Genomic DNA, 19,819 nt, shown 5'->3' with positions numbered 1-19,819 from the left:
TAGACAAACAAAAGGCAAGGTGCTGTGTTGATCTATATTTTCTTCTTAAACAGAATATTTGTTTGTTTGTTTATTTGTTTGGAGTGTTTATATCAATTTTTTAAACTAGTAAACAATTTAATGGATTTTGTTGTGGCTTCATTATACATACTTCCTTTTATGCCCTACCCCACTGCTCTCTACTACCACCCCATCCACGATTGTGGGTTGCCTTCTTCTCATAATACTCTTCTTTTCTGGTTTTAAGTAACAATATTCCTTTACTCTTCTTCCCCATCCATGGACAACTTGTAGCTGCAAGTTCTACACATAAGCACTCGACACTTAAATCTAGATTCTGCATATGAAAGAAAACATGGCATTTGTCTTTCTGAGTCTGGCTTATTTTACTCAGTATTATACTAAGGACTTAGTATATCCTTAGTATTATCCTTAGGACTTCCTTGTCCATCCATTTTCTTAAAGACGTCAAAATTTCATTTTTCTGGCTAATAAAATTCCATTGTGTGCATGTATCAGACTTTCTGATAATCATGTGAAACACTACTTCCATTTCTTATCTACTGTGAACAGTGAAGCAATCAACATGGATGTGCAAGGATCTTTTTGGTTAGATATAGAATCCTTTGTGTAGATACACAGGAGGGATTTAGCTAGGTAATATGGAAATTCTATTTGTAGTATTTTGAGCAACCGTCATACAACGTTTCATAGTTGCCACATGAGTTTACATCTCTCACCAGTAGTTTTATAAGAGATTGACTTTCCTCCCATCCACACTACAATTTATTTTAATTTCCTTTCTTGATGACAGTGGTTCTGACTGGAATCTCAAAGCAACTTTAATTTCCTCATAGCTATGGATGTTGAACAGTTTTCTAAATGTTAATTGGACATTTGTATTTCTGTCTATACTTTGAAGACCTGAGAGACTGCACAAGAAAACACATCAGTATTGTAAGATACTAAAAAAGTTTAAAAAAAAAATAAAAAGTACCTTTTCTATATACCAATAACAAACTTGCCAAGAAAGAATTTAGAAAAAATATTATTCACAATAACTTTAAAAATACTTAAAAATAAATCTAACCGCCAGACAGTGATGGCACATATCTTTAATCCCAGCACTTGGGAGGCAGAGGCAGGTGGATTTCTGAGTTCGAGGCCAGCCTGGTCTACAGAGTGAGTTCCAGGACAGTCGGGGCTACACAGAGAAACCCTGTCTCGAAAAACAAAACAAAACAAAACAAAATCTAACCAGAAATGAAAAACCTCTATTTTAAGACCCTGAAAAGAGAAATTGAAGACAATGCTAAAATAGGGGGAAAATCTTCCATAATCATGGTTTGAAAGCTTTATGTTGTGAAAATGGCTATTTTACCACAAGTCTCATACAGATTCAGTGCACTATCAAAAATACAGTGATAGTCTTCATAGAACTATTAGAAAAATTCTATTTTTTTCTATTTTTCAGTTCTATGGTTCACATGGAAGCACATAAAGTTCTAAACAAACTGATGCTAAGCAGGAAGAGCAATGCTGGAGAATCATAATATATTGTCTCAAGTTACATTACAGAGTCATAGAAATAAAATAATCTTGGTAGTGATATAAAAGCATCATATAAAAGCAGTGCCCAGTTGGGTGCCAAATACCTTTAATCCCAGCACTTGGGAGGCAAAGGCAGGCATATCTCAGTTCAAGGCCAGCCTGGTCTACAGAGTGGGTTCCAGGACAGCCAGGGATACCCAGAAAAACCTTATCTCAAAAAACGAATGAATGAATAAATAAATAAATCCAGACATATATACAGTAAAATATAAAAGGATTCAAAAATAATCTCATATGGCTCTAACCACCCAATTCTCAACAAAGGTACAAAAATATACATTGGTTAAAACCAAAAGACAGCCTCTTCAAACAAATGGTACCGGCAAAATTTGATATTAAAGCCCCTATCGCTGAATACTTCATACCTTGGTTGTCAAGTACAGAGAACTCCAGTTGGAACTGAGCTGGAAGCTTCATTGCTGATTAGATTTCCTAGCGCCACAAGGTGCCAGTTGGATGGTAGGGAGAAAATCCTTTGAGGATCTCACACAGCTGTGAATTCTGAGCTTCAGTACGAATGCCCATTCGTGCAGCAATGGCATGCCTGTTATGGGGCTAACCAACTGCTTTTTAAGCTAGATTTGAGGCCTACTCATTCCACAGGACGAACCCCATATCTGGCACTATAAACCTGGTCAGAAAGGCATGGCTGGGGAAGACACTATGTACATAGTCCTGAAAAAGGAACTTGCTTTTCTTCTTTCATTAAATTGGCACAGCACTAAACTGCCTTCAAAATACCCATGTTTCTATCTCATCCTTAATCAGAGAAGCTCCTCTTTTCAGTGAATGCTTGTGGCTCATGAAGGTGCTGAGAATAAGTGACATTTGAGAATTGAATTCTAAACAAGACATTTATTTACACCACCTAATACCCAAGTGGGGGGGAGAGGAAAAAGAAATGATGAAGGAGCTGGAAGATAGTAAGAAAGGCAGTAAAATGCCCTCTTCTGGCTAGGAAAAGGCAGTTGCAGAGGCAGGTCAGTCTGGTAGCACAGGTTTTTAATCCCAGTACTTGAGAAGCAGAGGCATGCAGATCTCTATGCTACTAAGTAGGCCAGCCTGGTCTACTTAGCGAGTTACAGGACAGAGCTATATGAAACCCTGTCTCAATAGAAAGAGAGAGGAGAGGGGAAGGGAGAAAGTGGGCAAGGGAGAAGAGCACAGTCAATAGTAGTCAGGAGCTCACAGAAGCTGCTGTCTGCACATGACTGACCCTATCAACCATCAGTGTTAGATGGGGGGCGGGGAGTTCATGGCACCCTAACCTCCACGCAGAAGTACTGGCTACTGATAGATTCTGGGAGACAGAAATCATTTTCACTAGTCCTGTATGCAATTATGAGCCCACCAAACTCCAATGCAGTGTTTGAAAACCATAGACACAGATACCCCTGTTTAAATCACTGAGTCACAAAATAAAAATGATGTTTTGTAAATTCATGAACTACATGAATTAGGGAAGGAGATTTGTAGATAGGAGTTAGGAGTGACTGATAAAAATGAAAAGGCTATAAAAGAAAGTGTTGGTGAGAGTAATTAGAAAGTTCTTTTTCAATCTATCTACTTTTTGAGATGGGAGTCTCACTATGTAACCCTAGATGGCTTGGATCTCACTATGTACACCAGGCTGCCTTCAGATTCAAAGAGATCTGTCAAGCTCTGCCTCTCAAATGTTGGGAATAAAGGTGCAAGCTTCTACACCTGACCTAATTTGCAATATTAAATGTAGAAAGAATATGGAATATTAGAACATTCATTTTAACAGAGTATAGTGGCACATACCTTTGATCCTAGCATTTGGGAGGTGGAGGCAGGTGGATCTCTGTGAGTTCAAGGCCAACCTGGGCTACAGAGTGAGTCTCAGGACAGCCAAAGCAACATAGCAAGACCCTGTTTTTTAAAAAATAAAAATAAAAAATAACAACAACGACAAAGTTCACTTTTAAGATATGTTAGTAATTTATGTATGCAAATTCTGCAGGATTTTTGTGCAACTTCAAATGATCTGTCCTCAAATATTCACTAATCACTGGCTGTTTTTAAAACACATATTCACAAAATCTCTAACACTACCCTATCCTTGGTAGATACTAGTTCTCTTCTGTTTCATTTCTTGCCAGCCATGCAGTTCATTGGAAGAAGTTTGCTTTTACAAAAAAGAGTATGAAAGGGGCTGGAGAGATGGCTCAGCAATTAATAGCACAGACTATTCTTCCAGAGGTCCTGAATTCAATTCCCAGCAACCACATGGTGGATCAGAAACACCTGTAATAGAATCCAATGCCCTCTTCTGGTATGTCTAGAGCCAGCTACAGTGTACTCATATAAAGTAAATAGATCTTTAAAAAAGAGAGAGAGTATGAAAAGAGAAACAAATAGCAACTTTAAAAGAGCAAACATACAACAGAAGCCAAATGGAATATAGCTGACTAAAAAGCCTGGTAAATTAAAGGAATCTGTATGTCCTAGGTTGAATATTTGAGCACAAAAATATTAGTGGAATATCTTGCAAAGTTTGCCTAGCCTTTACTTAAAAGCAATGCATAAACATTAATTTCTTGGTTTTAATAAACATGTATCATAACTAGTAAGCAAAGATGGGTGTGATGTGGGCATATGAGAATTCATCATGCTTCTCCTACAAATGGAAATTGTTAATGAAGTCTAATAAATATGAAAATGAATTTTGGGGTGTCATTTTCAAGACAGGGTTTCTCTGTATAGCCCTGGCTGTCCTGGAACACACTTCGTAGTCCAGGCTGGCCTTGAACTCAGAGATTCACCTGCCTCTGCCTCCTGAGTGCTGGGATTAAAAGTTTGTGCCACCAGTTGCTTGAATCTGAATCTTAATGAATGAAAGTGACTGAAGAACCAAAGTGAAATGTGACTAAAAAAACCCATGAGCTGGAGAGATGGCTCAGTGGTTAAGGGTTACTGGTTGTTCTTCCAAAGGACACAGGTTCAATTCCCAGCATCCACATGGCAGCTCACAACTGTCTGTAACTTCAGCTTCTGACCCTCTCACACCAATGCACATAAATTAAAATAAAATATTTTTAACAACAACAAAGAAAAACATCCATGATTCCACAAGAAAGTGGATGTTTGACATTAATTACTATCAAAAGCAAAATCACTCTATGTTTATACCAGAAAAAATAGAACTTTTAAATAAAATATTTGAATTCATAGATAGATAGATAGATAGATAGATACATACATACATACATACAGAACCATTTTCTAAATAATATTCTGTTATTTTCACTCCCTATATAACTTCAATATAATCTAATTTACTACATGCATATTATTTTGTTCCATTTTATGTCTTATCCTATATTTTAAATATGTATTCACTTAAACATTTTAAAGTGATAGAATTTTAAACTATGTTACTAACTTGACATTTTACCATTGGAGTGCTTACAAAGCTGACTTTATATTTTATGGCCCTTTCAGACAAGGGAGAGATACAAAGTAGAAAGTCAGCAAAGCAGAGTACAGATGTCAGAATGAGTAAACATGGGGCCAGAACATAGCATAGTATTGCCCACTGACCTCTAAGCAGACTGACTTACTGGACTTTGAAAAGTCAGTGTCCGTGACACAGCACTTTACAGTGTTCCACATGCTGGATAACTGGAAGTTCCTTGCCAGGATCACTTACAATGTGACTTCAGTCAGTGGGCAGAAGGCAAAAGAAATGGGTGGAAGGAATAACATACATTATACAAGTTGCTTTAAGTTAAGTTGTTGTGGCCAATGGCTGTTTTGGATAGTTTGCAGAAGTTATTAAATTTATCCATGTTAAACCTGTAGAGCATATTTTTATGTCAAGAAATATGGTAGCAAAAGCATAATCAATTTAAGTGGAACTCAGGCCAGGATCTGTTTTTACTCATTCTAACATCTTTACCCTTGAAATTGAATGGTAGAGGAAGAAGGATGACAATTCAGCATGGTCTTGGTAGGGACAGAATGGCATGGTTCCTGACCCTGCAACACGGCCAGAAAGTGTAGCCTCCTCAAGTGTCAATGGGGTAAAGATTTGGTAAATGAAAATGTGTCAAGCAAATTCATATATGGAAGAAATGCACGTGTAGGTTTTGAAACAAGCAGCTAGTAAGCAAGATGTCAATACGGACACAAGGCTTTTGCAAGATTTCAAGTTCATACAGAAAGTTAGTCCATGCATGGTTCTCAGAAGAAGGGTCACTGAGCCCTGGTGATGATGTGAGGTCGGTAAAGACCTTTGCAAGTGGGTACAGACCCACCAGGGTCAAGATATGTCTGGGCTTGCTCTTTTCTTGTGGAGCACAATTAAGCAGACCTTAAAAACAGAAGCGATTGATGATCTACCTCACTCTAGCTCGGCCTCCTTAGAGTCAACTTGCTCTGATTGGATTAATCTGGGGGAAACTAGCCTTTGCTAAGGCCAACGCCATCACCACCCACCCCAATACCAAAGGCTTTAACAGGCAAATCTTGCTATTTATGAAAGTGAACTGAATCAGAAGAACTGTCCGATCCCGGAGGTGCTGTCTCTTTGGAAAAGGAGATTGTTAAGAAGCACAACGAGAAATGTCCCACTCTCTTGACAATCACTACTTGGACACCATGGGACTGGCAACAGGTAGCAAAGGCTTGTCTCTTAGGAGGATAATTTTTGTTACGGAGAACGGACTATGACGAGGTCAGAAAAGAGCTATTCTTTAGCAGAAAGGAAAATAGGAAGGCTGCACATTGACTATTGACAAGACGGGGGCATTTTTTGGACCCTAGAGCCCAATTGAGAATATCAAAAGAAAATTTAGGAACGCAGGATTGGACCCCAGTTCCACCTCCTCAGTCATATTAACTCCTGATTCTCTCCCCAGTGACCATGCCCAGAGGGGTACGAGGTCCATTGCCCACGGGCACGGTGGGACTAATTTTCGATAGAAGCTCTACCTCCCTACAAGGGATACTTGTAATCCCAGGAGTTATTGATTCTGACTAACCAGGAGAAATAAATATCACGTTGCAGCCGCCCACAAAAACAGTACAGATTCATGCAGGGTGGAGAATTGTTCATGTGTTGTTGTTGCCATTATGTGTTGGGGGTCAGTCAGTACAAACTCAGGCCAGAGGAGAGGAAAGCTTTGGTTCAAGTAATCTAGTGTTTAGAGTGAAAGAAGTGAAAAAAAAACCAGACCTTTTAAAGAAAACCAGACCTTTTAAAGGAGATAACAATAAATGGATACGTTATCAAAGACCTTTTGGATAGGAGAGCAGATGTCTCTTGCGTAGCTAGCAAAGACTGCCCTGCGATTTGGCCCACTACATCCACTTCCTCCACGCTCCGTGGTGTGGGACAAGCCTCCAGTGTTGCTCAGAGCACAGCCATTTTGCATTGGGCGGAACAAGAACACAGAGAAACTTTCCAACCATATGTGAAACCCTTCCTACCCTTCCCATTAAGGGGAAGAGACTTGCTCAATCAAACTGGCACTTTCCTTTCTTCTTCACATCCTGTCTTGCAGCAGATGCTAAAGATGGGCTTTGATCCTCTTAGAGGCCTTGGTATGCTTGTGCCATAACAAAGAAAACGTAGGGAAGGACTGAAGGCCCCAACCGGCAGGGTGCCACTAAGCACAGCTGTCTTTTCTCTTCCTGTTCTACTTTCCAGGGTTTGCAAAGAGTGGCACCCCCTCCTACTGCCACCCCCTCCTACTGCCACCCCCTCCTACTGCCACCCCCTCCTACTGCCACTCGCCGAGCTGTGGTGACAAGCAACCCAGGGGAAGAGGGACCCAGCACAGACTTGCAAACGGCTGGGGCAGACTGCTGGTGGGGGTCGAGCAGGCCCCTCCTCCTCTCCTAGGCCAGAAGGAAATGAAGTCCAGTCAGCAAAAAAGGCCCCGCCAGGCCGAGAACAGTGGGTGGGATCTTGCTCCTGAGGCTTGGGACAACTTTGCTCACCCAAAACTGAAAAAGTTCACACTTTTTTTTTGGGGGGGTGTCTAAATTTGTTTAAGTGCTTGTTCTTCCCTCATAACAGGAACACCTGAAACAATGTCCGTGCTTTTTAATCCAAGATTGTTTAAATTTTTTTCAATTTGTTTAAAAATTCTTTTGAGCTTCAGAAAATCATATTGGAAGAAAGTGTGTGAGGGTCTGAGAGAGTGAGTGAGGGTCTGAGAGAGTGTGTGAGGGACTGAGAGAGTGAGTGACAGGCTGAGAGAGTGTGGGGGTCTGAGAGAGTGAGTGAGGGTCTGAGAGAGTGAGTGAGGGTCTGAGAGAGTGAGTGAGGGTCTGAGAGAGTGTGTGAGGGTCTGAGAGAGTGAGTGACAGGCTGAGAGAGTTGTGAGGGTCTGAAAGAGTGAGTGAGGGTCTGAGAGAGTGAGTGAGGGTCTGAGAGAGTGAGTGAGAGTCTGAGAGAGTGTGTGAGGGTCTGAGAGAGTGAGTGAGGGTCTGAGAGAGTGAGTGACGGTCTGAGAGACTGTGTGAGGGTCTGAGAGAGTGAGTGAGGGTCTGAGAGAGTGAGTGAGGGTCTGAGAAAGTGAGTGATGGTCTGAGAGAGTGAGTGAGGGTCTGAGAGAGTGAGTGACAGGCTGAGAGAGTGTGTGAAGGTCAGTCGAGGAAAGTGATTGAGGCTGGTAGGTAATGCAAGTTGTGAAGGTTAGAGGATGTGAAAAAACTTAGATGGAGATAGGAAAATGATTTATCTGTTTTAAACTTTAAACGATTCTTATAAGCTTCAGGGAATCCACTCAAATCTACTTCCCATAGGTCAAACTGACTACATTAATAACCATTATTTCTTAATTAATTAATAAAAAATACTATCCACTTAAGCTAGTGTCCTTTTCACAGACAAGCTGTTACTGCCTATCCCAGATACATAATTAACGTGGTATCCTCTTCCTTGACTACAAAAGCAAATGGAATAAATAATTCCCAAGTCTTCCCTCTGCTTTTCTTAATGCAACACAGGTGACTTTCCATTTAAAGGATTCCTTCCAGGACCAAGATCCCCTTAATACCCTTGCCTCCTTTCTAGGCCTATAACAGCTGACCACTAATATGCTGCCAAACAAGCGGTTACAGGCTTAACATGCGCATTACCCCCTCTCTCCACACCTGTAGTGACTACTCTAAAGGTCTGCTGCTCTGTGGAAAGGAAATTATGATCAGTCATTAAAGGCCACTCTCTTGATGGAGCAGAGGAGGTCCTAGAAAGTCTCAGTCATCTGCAGTGGGCTGGCCTGGAAAGACCCACTCTGTGTGCAGCATCTAGAGACAGCCAAAGCCTCTGGGCTGGGTCTCAGCCCTGGTGCAGCCGCATTTTTCTCAGGGGAGATTTCTCTGGCCCTTCTCTGCCAGATTTGTTGATAAAAGCTTTGCATAGGAGTACTTTTGCTCTCGACAGATCTAAAAGATGTGTCACAGCCTTAATAAGTGTGATTTCTAGTTTTGCCTTATCCACTACATCCCACAGTACAACATGTCGACCAGTTATCCTCACATGTGTTAAAAAGCACTCATGATCCAGGAGAATATTGATCCAGGGAACTTCTCAGGGTAGACTTAATGCTTTAGAGAATAGCAGTTCTATTTATGTAAAATCAAATTCAAAAATATTAAGATAAGGGTCTCAGTGCAACGCCATTCACTGTTCTGTTCGGTTTGTGTAACCCCCTTGGAGTATAATACCTCTGAACATGACTGGTCTAAAATTCAGTCTCATTTAAATGGGGCTTTGGAACAATTCTAATTTAGCTTTAGATATGGGTGCCCTACATCATAAGATCAAGGATATTGGTACATCTAGAGTAGGATCCACTTCTGTTGAGGAAGTGTCTGCAGCCTTTGCCTCTGCTGTGCATGACTTCACCTCTTAGTCTCCTGGATGACTTTGCTGATAAATGGAGGGATTTCAATAGGTTTAGTCTTTGTTTTTGAATTCTTTATTTATTTTATGTATATGAGTACACTGTAGCTGTCTTTAGACACACCAGCAGAGGACATTGGATTTCATTATAGATGGTTGTGAGCTACCATGTGGTTGCAGGGAATTGAACTCAGGACCTCTGGAAGAGCAATCAGTGCAATTAACCTCTGAGCCATCTCTCCAGCCCCAGCTGGTTTTTTCTTACTGTTTTTGTTTCTCCTTACAGTCTGCATCAAGCAAGTCCAGTGCTCAATAACCACAATCACACTTGAGGATCCCACTTGAGTTAAAATAAAAGACAGGGAGATGCTGAGTCCAGCATGGACTTGGTAGGGACATGATATGATATGATATGATATGATATGATATATGATATGGTTCCTGCCCCTGGGACAGGACCACCAGGCTGATATGGGTATGGGTGTAAGGCTTGTTTGTATAATAATGTACATATTTTTATGTTCCTCCTTAGAAGAATGTCTTCCCTATTAATGACTCCATGATAATTCTAGGCAGCATGAGTTTGGGAGGTGAAAGTATCTCAAAAGGATGGTAAACGCTGGGGCCTTCAGGACAGCCCTTAAGGTTGTAGAAAATAACTCAAAAAAGCCACAGGTTCAGAAATATATCATTTCTTTTAAAATAAGGATCCAATATGAATTATATGAGGGGCTTCACAAATCTAAAGGAACAAAACCAGCTGTGCTGTGAGTCAACAAGCTACTAAGGAAGGGGATTTAGGGACTGGTGATTGCAGCTAAGGTTTTTTGTTTATCTTACAAAAGCAGACTCCTGAGTTCAGGGCCTGCCTGGACAGAGCAGGGATAGGCCCAGGTGTGGTAGAAATGGTACTTTCAGGACAGAATCCCACCCAGATGTCTTATTATTTGTGCTTAACAGAGGCAGGCAGATCTCTGAATTCTTTTGCAATGTTCAAAGAAATGTGTGCTTGCTGTCTCCTAAGAATTAAGGGGCTGAGGTCATGGGATGCTGATTCACAGGATAATCAAAAAGAAATCTGGAGGAAATGACTAGATTGCAAGAGATGAGCTACTCAGAGATTTTTTTTTTAGAATAGCAAGAAAGAACTGCTTGGAGAACTGTCTCGAATAGAGAATAGCAAAAGAAAGCTTGCTTGAAAGAGAGAGAGCTGTCTGAAGATCTCCAGAGAGAATAGAATTCAGAGATAGCAGTCTGGAAAGCTATTTGACTTGGAGTCCTTTGTTTTGCAGTTCCCAGACACCCCTTCTCTCAGAACCCCTCTCCAAACTGAGACTGGTCCTTGGCAGAGAGGTTGCTCAACGGATACAAAGTTACAGTTAGATAGGAAGTATAAGTTCTAGTGTTCTGTACAGTATAATTAACTATAATTAGTATAATTAACTATAATTTATTGTGTAATTTTGAAGTGCCTAGAATAGATTTTTTTGATGTTCTTACCAAAAAGAAATGATACATATTTAAGGTGCTAGATATGCTAATTACCCTGATTTGGCCACTTCACAATGCACATATGTAATGAAGTACCACACTTCAGTCCCTAAACAGCAATGAAAAATGTGCAAGATGTATTTTCATACAGAGAGCTTCAGAATACAAAACTATAGAAATTACTTAGAAAAAAAAACAAAAAGCATGGCTATCATAGCCATACCTAAGGGCTTCCTGTATATGAAAATAATGGTCTACTGCAGCCCCCTCTTCTCCCTGCATAGTCAGGGGGCATTTTGGAATTTAGAAGCATCTCCAGTGCAGGCACACACACACACACACACACACACACACACACACACACACACACACCAATGAACTCAGATGTCCAGTGTGGCTATTCTCCAGAAATCCTCACCGTTAATCTTAGCATATACATCGTTTTCTTCTCTCTTTTACTAAGACATGCATAGTTTACATTTTATTTCTGTGTGTGTTTGTCTATGTATGTGCATGTGTGTGCAAATGCCAGCAGAGGCCCGGAAAGGATGTCGTATTCCATGCAGCTGGGATTGCAGGCAGTTTTGAAGGCCTATGCAGTAACTAGGGAGCAAACTCTAGCCCTCTGGAAGAGCAGAAAGCATTCTTACTGACTGAGACCATCTCCCCAACCCCAACAGATGGACATTTACATTAATACAATGGTAGTGTTTTAAACTTCATTCGTATTTAAAATCTACAATGACTAACTTACACTGCTGTTCTGAAATTTCGGAGAAAAGAACTGAAGGCCTGGATCAACTGGTTCTTTGTCAGGTTTGTACTAGTAAACTAAATGAATTTTCTCTTGTAAGACTTTAGAAAACTAGGATTAATAATCTCCACCAAGCACATCATTAGAGCTGTGACCACAGGTAAGCAGAACAGGAGGATAGGACAAAACTTTCATCAATTTTTTTTGTGGGAGCAGATACCCCAGGTGTGATCATGTGTGTGTGTTCAGTAGGAATTGAGCTCAGAACTTAGTGCATGGTAGGTAAAAATTCTACCACTGAGATACACTCGCAGGCCACTCAGACTCTTTTCTAAAATGATGGAATTTGTGGGAGACGTGTTACTATTACAAGCATCACTCCAGAAGCAGGAGAACCAGGGCATGATCAATCCACAGGTCACTGCTGTCCAGTTAGAGCCCCCTCCCCCAATACATGCAGAAACACTCACCCCCAAGGACAGGAAAAAAAGGGGGGGTGCTAGAAAACTTTAGTTAAAGGCCACAGGACAGGTCCAAACCTTATCACATTAATGACAAAGATGGAACAGATCACTTCCAGCTGAGGTAGCTTTGGAGGCTCTAAGGATCTAGCATCATAATCTAAGAGGGAAAAAAAGGGGCAGTAGCCCAGAGGTGGTAATGGTGGTGGCAGCAGTGGTATCAGAGGCAGCTCTGAGTTCCAGGCCAGCCTAGTCTACAGAGTGAGTTCCAAGACAGCCAGGGCTACACAGAGAAACCCTGTCTCTGAACCCTCCAAAAGAGGGCAGTGTATAGGAAAGGAAGAAAATGGCAGTAAGAACAACGAGAGAGATGAAAGAGACAGAGATTTGAGACACAGTGAGTCACAGAAGTGCATGACTAGCTTGGTAATGAGTGGTCCTGGGGCTCATCAGAAGATGCATGCCGACACCGAAGATGAGGAATTACTTGTGGCTTGCCACTGGAGGACATCTGAGAAGTAAGCTGACAGTTCAAAGCAGGGAAGAATGACATTTGATAGTAATGTTTGAGGTAGGTTGGAGGGACAGATGGATGTGCTAGGTAGTCCCTAGAAGGGACTACGTTCTATACATGAATGCCTTCAACAGTGTTCTTCATAGATGTTCAGCATTAGAAAAACTCAAATGCTCTTCAGTAGGTGAATGGGTTCACAGTGGGATAGCCATATGACTGAATAGTAACTGGAAAGAGAACAATGGAGTACCTATACCTAAAAAAAAAACCTAAAACGGATAGTCAGAGCATTGTGGGCAAGTTTTTCCTCAAAGGGGCAACATTTGAGCTTTAAAATGATCTGAATTTCATTGATTACAATGCAGTGACCTTGTGGAGAGATAAAATGTTAAATATCTTGTCACCTTTTATAACTTGTTGAGTGACTTTGTGTGTCTGCTGGTTGGAATCTTGAGATGTATGTTAAATCCTTGAGCTCCTTGTTGCTTCAGAAAAAAAAAACACTTTGTTTTGGAATTGTTAATTTTCTTTTTTGTTTTATAGAACAGCAGGATTATGCTGAATGAGAAAGACAAAACAATGTTATATTAAAGTAGAAATCAAGATTGCTAAATGATGATATGGTTAAAAACAGAATGGTATGATTAAAAAGATGATATGGTTAAAAGAGAAACTGGGAGAAGCTGGGCAGTGGTGGTACATGCCTTTGATCCCAGCACTTGGGAGGAGGCATCAGTAGGCAGAATTCTGTGAGTTCAAGGCCAGCCTAGTTTGCAGAGTGAATTCTAGGACAGCCAGGGATATTACAGAGAGAAACCCTGAACCCTGTCTCAGAGAGAGAGTGAGACAGAGAGAGGGGGGGCAAGGGAGAGGCAAGGGAGAGGGAAAGGTGGAAAATAGATGGATGGTGGGGGGGGGGATAATGAACTATGTTCTGGCTGTAGTGATGTTTTAAAAATCCAAACATTAGGCTGGGCATGGTGGCGCACGCCTTTAGTCCCAGCACTCGGGAGGCAGAGGCAGATTTCTGAGTTTGAGGCCAGCCTGGTCTACAAAGTGAGTTCCAGGACAGCCAGGGCTATACACAGAAACACTGTCTCAAAAAACCAAAAAAAAAAAAGAATCCAAACATTAAAATTCATAGAATTATAATATAAAAATGCAACGGTAGCATCACAAAGAGTGGAAACATTTTGTTGTGAGTGGTAAGGAACTATAATTATTTATAATTTATGTTACACACTCCTCAAATAGAAATATAATTTATAATTTATGTTACACACTCCTCAAATAATAGAAAACATATCTCCCATTTGTGCTTAATTATAAATTATTAAACATTAAGCCAACAAAACATCTATTTTTGAGAGCCTTTCTTTCACAGTGGTGGACTTTTTTGTGCAAATACATCCTGCTGTGATCACACTTGCCAAGAGACAGTCCTAGCCACACCGAATTGTCTTTCCCTTGATTCTCCAAGTAGATAGATAGATAACCACTGCAAATAGCACCACTCCTGCAGATACTAGTGAACTGTGGCTTTCAGAAGCTCTGTTTCTTCTTTAAAATAGTGCTGTTCTTTTTTTTTTAAACACCCTAGTAATATCCTCTCTGCTTTTTTGATAACAACAATTATGCATGTTGATAGTTTATTTTTATAAACTTTATTGTAAAAAAAAAAACTTGAAAATTAAAAAAAAAAATGCCAGGCAATGAAATTACGGAGAACTGAAGTCTATGCCTCTCAATGGACTTCTGTGCAGTTAAAATACCTGTTCTGAAGCTGTGGCACTTCCCATTGGAGTTTATGCTGTCTCTAGTGAATATACACCTATCACCAAAAAGAAAAAGAGAAAAGAAAAAGAAAAGAAAGAAAGAAAGAAAGAAAGAAAGAAAAGAAAAGAAAGAAAAGAGAAAAAATCCAGGACAAAGTTAGAACTAGGAGTACAGTTCAAATATCTGTTCTGAAGCTGTGAGGCTGCGCGTTTGAGCTTACACCTACACTACTGAATGTATTGTAAGCACTTATCTATCAGCAACAAGGAAAAGAAAAGAAGAAATCCACAGCAAAGTTAGAACTAGGCAAATGATTAGATTTCTGTCCTCTTCCTATCTCATGTCCATTCTTTGCATTCAATCCTTCCTCACCTCCAAATATTAGACTTTCTTGTTTTCATTTCTGAATGTTATACTGTGCCTACATGTAAATTCGTTTATATACATATATATTATCGACTAGGTTTTGCTTATGGGGAAGACTATGTGATTTATTTTCCTTCTGATACTGTGTGATCTCAGTGAATATTAAACATTCTAAGTGCGTTTATTTTCCTGAAAATTTTGTAACAACATTTTTTCATTCTTTTTTTTTTTTAAGCTGAACATTATTCCTTGCTATGGTGAAGAAAGCAGCAGTGAACATGTGGTGTACATAGCTCTATGGTAGGGTATGGAGTTCTCTGAGATGGCTCTTGTTTTAATGGAGCACTTTGAATCCTACCAGGGTATCTAGAGTTCCACGAATGAATGAATGAATGAATGAATGGAAAACCCTACATGCTTAATAAGCCCCACAGTCAATAGTGACATACAAAGAGTTACCTCCTTTCTGCTTCATTGTGAGCGCTCTTTCCTTACAAACATTCTGTTCTTAATAACAAAAGTTTACCAACAAACATATTTCGTTGAGTCCCACGAAAGTTCACTGAGTGAAAAGCAGGCTTTTCTGTTTAACAAAGACACTGGCTCCCACAAAGGACAAGGAAAAGAAGTCTGTCTGAAGCCTTTATTTGCAAGTGGGAGCTGCCAGCAGTCATCAATTAAAAGTTCAGACGTCTAATAATAGCCTAAGCTCAGGCAAAGAGAGTCGTGGATTGCGGAGACAAAACTAACGAAACAAATCGGCTGTTTTCAGAGTCGGTTTGCAAACGATGCCATTTTAGTAAGATTTTTAAAAAACCCCAACACATCAATATGTTGTAAATACTGTGCTTTCACTTGCAGTCATTAGAATACTTTTTGAAACCTTAAAATTGATTTAATGAAGTTATTTTCTCCTCATCTAGTGTGAAATAGTGAATATGAAGTATCTCTTTTTAAATATCATTTTAAACCCTGATTCTTACAACAGAACACCACAGAAAACGACTCAAGAAGCTAAACATCCCTTCCTTAGGCTTTTATTCTTCCGCTACCCCCACAAGCGCACATCTACAACCTTCCCCCATTTTAAAGACAGAGAAGCTTCCCAGAGAAATGGTGGACTGTAGGATTTGGTGGGGGGAGGGGAAGGGAAGTATAGGGAGCAAGGGAGAGAAAGAGCTGACTTCCCAAATTAGGAGAATTGGTCGACGTACCCTAAAAGACTGCTCTTTTCCTGGTAATCTGAGTAAGGTGAATAGATACTACTTGGTGACGAGACGAGTTTTATTGTCTCCTATTGGCAAATAGGAAAAAAGATTGACAGTATCTAGTGAAGGGAATGTAGGGGGCGGGCTGCATGTTAATGGGAGGGGTAACCAAAGGCTGGAGCTCATTGATGACGCGATCCTCACGTGACCAGCAGTCGACGTGTGCAGAAGTCCTTATAGTCTAGGCCCAGTTCCCCAGTAGCAGCTCTGTCCTGCTAGAGAAGAGTGGCCCAGCTACTTCCAGGTACTTTAATAGTGGGCGCTGGCTTAAGAGATCATAGGGTGGAGGGAGCAGAGAACAGAAAGCACGCTCATCCCGCACTCTTTCTCTTATCCTAGGGTTCTGCTAAACTATTTTGTGCGAGAGGTTTGGGGCTGCTTGATGAGGGATGGGGCAGATTGGGAGGGAGGTAGCTAACCGAGTCCGGCAGAGAAAGAAAAGAGACGGGGAAAGGAGAACTGCGAGAGACGGAGAGAAGAAACAATAACACTGTGGGGAAAACTTGTCTGATTCTTTGCCCTCTTGCTGGGAAACAGGGTACAGATGAAGGCGGGGTTGCCACAAAGGGAGGGAGAAGAGGGGGATGTGGAAAAACTTTGTGCTATCCGTTAGCAAGACCTTTTGATTTAGGCACTAGTGTGCTCACCAAGAACTCCTGTCTTTCTTCAGCACTCTTGATCTTTTGAGCGCGACATAAATCGAGGTGCAAGAAGAGAGGAAAATCTCCAGGTACCTACAGGTCAGTGCAAGGGTGCAATTGCTTCAGGTCCCTTTGGGTGGGGGTAGGAGTGTGGAAGACACCAAAGCACATCCCAGGGGCGTCACGGCTGCCTCCCATCCGGATTAAGCACAGAAGGCCCCTGCAAATCCTGCTGCGGAAATGGGGTGAAGGAAGGAAAGGGAGAGGCTAAAGACATTTAAAAGAGAGAGGAGACCGCTGACCTGACTGTTGCTGGTGAGAAGCTGAGGATGGGATGACTTGGAAAAGCCCGAAAGGGCGGGAGTGTTAGAGCCATGTGGTGAGGGAAGGGTTAATTGCTTCCACGCCGCTCCCATTTCAGTGCTAGGAGAGGTTTGTTGCAGGGCCTGCTGGGAAAATGGTGGGCTGGAGCCGGGACAGGAGAAGATGGAGTTGGAGAGCAAGGGGGGGGTGGGGGGGGTGGAGGAAGGGGTGGAGTCAGGAGCTCAGAACCTGACTTGTCTAGTTAGAAAACTTTTTGGCAATTAAGTGACCTGAAACAAAAGTCAGTCGCTATGGGAACACAAAAGCTTGTCCATCTGCCTGACACCTAGTCGGTTTTGTTTCCTTGTTTTTATCCCCCTAGGATTAATTCATTAAGAAAATAATCAACATGCAAAAGTCTTGTGACGAGAACGAAGGAACACCCCAGAACACACCAAAAGCAGACGAAGGCCATCCTTCAGAAGATCCACCACAGCAGGCAGGAGAAACTCTTCAGGCTTCTGGAGAAAATGTGAGGGAGGAAACTGAAGGGAGCCATAGAGGAGAGCCTGCTGAACCCAGCCCAGAGCCCAAAGAGGACACTCCCGCAAGGCATCTGAACCCCGAAGAAGTGATAAGAGGCGTAGATGAGTTGGAAAGGCTTAGGGAAGAGATAAGAAGAGTAAGAAACAAGTTCGTGTTGATGCATTGGAAGCAAAGACATTCCCGAAGCCGTCCTTACCCTGTGTGCTTCAGGCCTTGAAATCGTTTTTTTCTCTGATATTGAAATGTGGCTGCTGCTTTCTTTCTCTTAGCATTTTCTGATGTATCTTTGAACTTCATTTTACTTTTAATAATAATTACCTGGCGGTATTTTCTGTTATGTAGTTTCGTTGTTACCAGCATCTCATTGGATTTTGGATTTTTGACCCATTTTCCACGTTTATCTTTCAGTTGGAAAGTTTCACATTTATGCATGGAAATATACAATTAGACAGCAAATTGAAAAAAACAGCAGCATAGTTAGGATCAACTCACATAGATAGGAAAATTCCTAATTATGTGTGTACATGTATAATTATACGTATCAAAAAATTTACAGTGCTTATTTTTGGTGTGGTGTGTTTTAATTTTGCCTTTTACTTATGTTGATTTTTTTTAATGAATACGTGTCTCACAAAGAACTGCAGATTTTTTTAATAAGTGGGAGTTAATTAAAATTAATTTGTAACCAGCTTGTAGAGGCAATAAAGGCACTAAACTCTTGATGAACTATTAAACAGAAATGTAAACCTGGAATTCCCTCTGGCTTCCTTAGCCAGAGGAATAAAACTGGCAATCATTATAGACACACTTGGTTAAGACTTGGTCTTTTCATGGGGGAAATACTTGCCTCACAGGGATCTGTGTGGAACATAGTATGCCATATTTGAGAGAGGACATGGCCTCACTCAGCCTGTGTTCAGATGCAGAGGGGTGGGGGCTGGGCTTCCGTGCCATTTTTCTTCTGCTGAGTTCCCACCCTTTTCTTCCCTGGGACCTGTCCTGCCTACCAACTAGGGCCAAGTCTGCTGGATCCTGCCAGTGGGGTCTTAAGTATAAAGATCCCGCTGGGTTTCCTTGAATTCCAGTTGAACCCCCAGCCCCAGTGTTCAGTTACAGGTGGTGCCACTATAGCTGGCAGTTTGTTTGGTTTGAAGCAATGTCTTATTCTGTAGCCCAGGCTAGCTAGGCTGGGATTCATGGCAATCCTTCAGCTTCTGAAATGTTGGAATGTTAACTCCCTTTAACTCCAGTGACAGGGGATCTGGTGCCCTTTTCTGGTCTCTACACAGACATGGTACAAATGGGAGGACACTGACACTCTTCAGACATATAAGAAGGTGGCGTCAGATCCCATTACAGATAGTTATGAGCTACCATGTGGTTGCTAGGAATTGAACTCGGGACCTCTGGAAAAGCAACCAGAGCTCTTAACCACTGAGCCATCTCTCCAGCCCCCAACATAATACACATGTATTCATGCAGGGTCATACAGATTTCAAAAAAAGTTTTAAAAACTGCTCTAGGTTAATGATTCCTGCAGAATCCTTAGCAAAAGCAATCCCTTTAATTTTCAACATGGGGCGTTTTCTCTGGAGAGGTAATAACTGGATAATATTAAGCATATTTGAAAGTAGACCAAGGTATCTGTTTGAATGAAAACTTTGGGAGAATTCCTGGGTATTTAGGGTGGTGTTTATTGTTTTTATTGTGCTTTTTGAGACAGTATTCCATGTACCCCAGACTTGACTTTGCTTATTACCTTAAGCATCTGATCCTCAAGACCCCTCTTCCCGAGGGTGAGCGAGCGTTGCAGGTGGGTGCCGCCGCTTTCAGTTGATGCCGGGGATCAGATTCAAGGCTTTGTACACAGTAGGCAAGCACTCTGCCAACAGAGCTTCACACTCAGTTCCCAGAACAGCTACTTCTAACAAAAAATAAGACCATGTCCTTGCCTTGTAAGAAAACGCTATCTAAAGGCTATTGGCAGGCCCCACTGGTTTCAGAGATCCTCAGGGAACATGTGTAAATTGTACAAGGTTGTTTTACATCTCATTTCTTAAAAGATAAAAAGAATATAAAGGCATGTGTGTGTGCCTAAGAATCTATAACCACCCCTTTCTACCTACGCCTTACTGAATATTGAAAGATTCAAAAACTTTGAAAGGTACTAAGAACAAAGGTACTTGCAGAAGAATGGCTTTTGTATAAA

At 41.2% G+C, this 19,819-nt stretch overlaps 1 protein-coding gene and 1 non-coding gene across 3 annotated transcripts; one reads left to right on the top strand and one right to left on the bottom strand.

The window, feature by feature from the left end:
- Positions 1-5,135: 5,135 nt before the first annotated feature.
- Positions 5,136-5,251, bottom strand: Mir6383 (microRNA 6383). The gene has a single exon (NR_105804.1). It is a non-coding gene; the product is annotated as a microRNA 6383 (primary transcript).
- Positions 5,252-16,244: 10,993 nt separating this feature from the next.
- Positions 16,245-19,512, top strand: Tceal8 (transcription elongation factor A (SII)-like 8). 2 transcript variants are annotated; one of them, NM_001168578.1, is made up of 4 exons: positions 16,245-16,364; positions 16,791-16,860; positions 16,975-17,076; positions 17,447-19,512. In NM_001168578.1, the coding sequence occupies exon 4, from the start codon at positions 17,474-17,476 to the stop codon at positions 17,825-17,827; it is 354 nt and encodes a 117-aa protein (NP_001162050.1). In that variant the 5' UTR covers positions 16,245-16,364; positions 16,791-16,860; positions 16,975-17,076; positions 17,447-17,473; the 3' UTR covers positions 17,828-19,512. The 2 variants fall into 2 exon arrangements, with proteins under 2 accessions (NP_001162050.1, NP_079979.2); NM_025703.3 differs by lacking the exon at positions 16,975-17,076.
- Positions 19,513-19,819: the final 307 nt, after the last annotated feature.

Source organism: Mus musculus, chromosome X, assembly GCF_000001635.26.
Source record: "Mus musculus strain C57BL/6J chromosome X, GRCm38.p6 C57BL/6J".
In the NCBI taxonomy this organism is placed as follows: domain Eukaryota; kingdom Metazoa; phylum Chordata; class Mammalia; order Rodentia; family Muridae; genus Mus; species Mus musculus.
The sequence above is the reverse complement of the archived record's forward strand: the minus strand, read 5'-3'. Positions and strand labels throughout refer to the sequence as shown.

Bases quoted from the DNA above. Each gene is read 5' to 3' on its own strand.
- Tceal8 (NM_025703.3), top strand. From the start codon at position 17,474: ATGCAAAAGTCTTGTGACGAGAACGAAGGAACACCCCAGAACACACCA.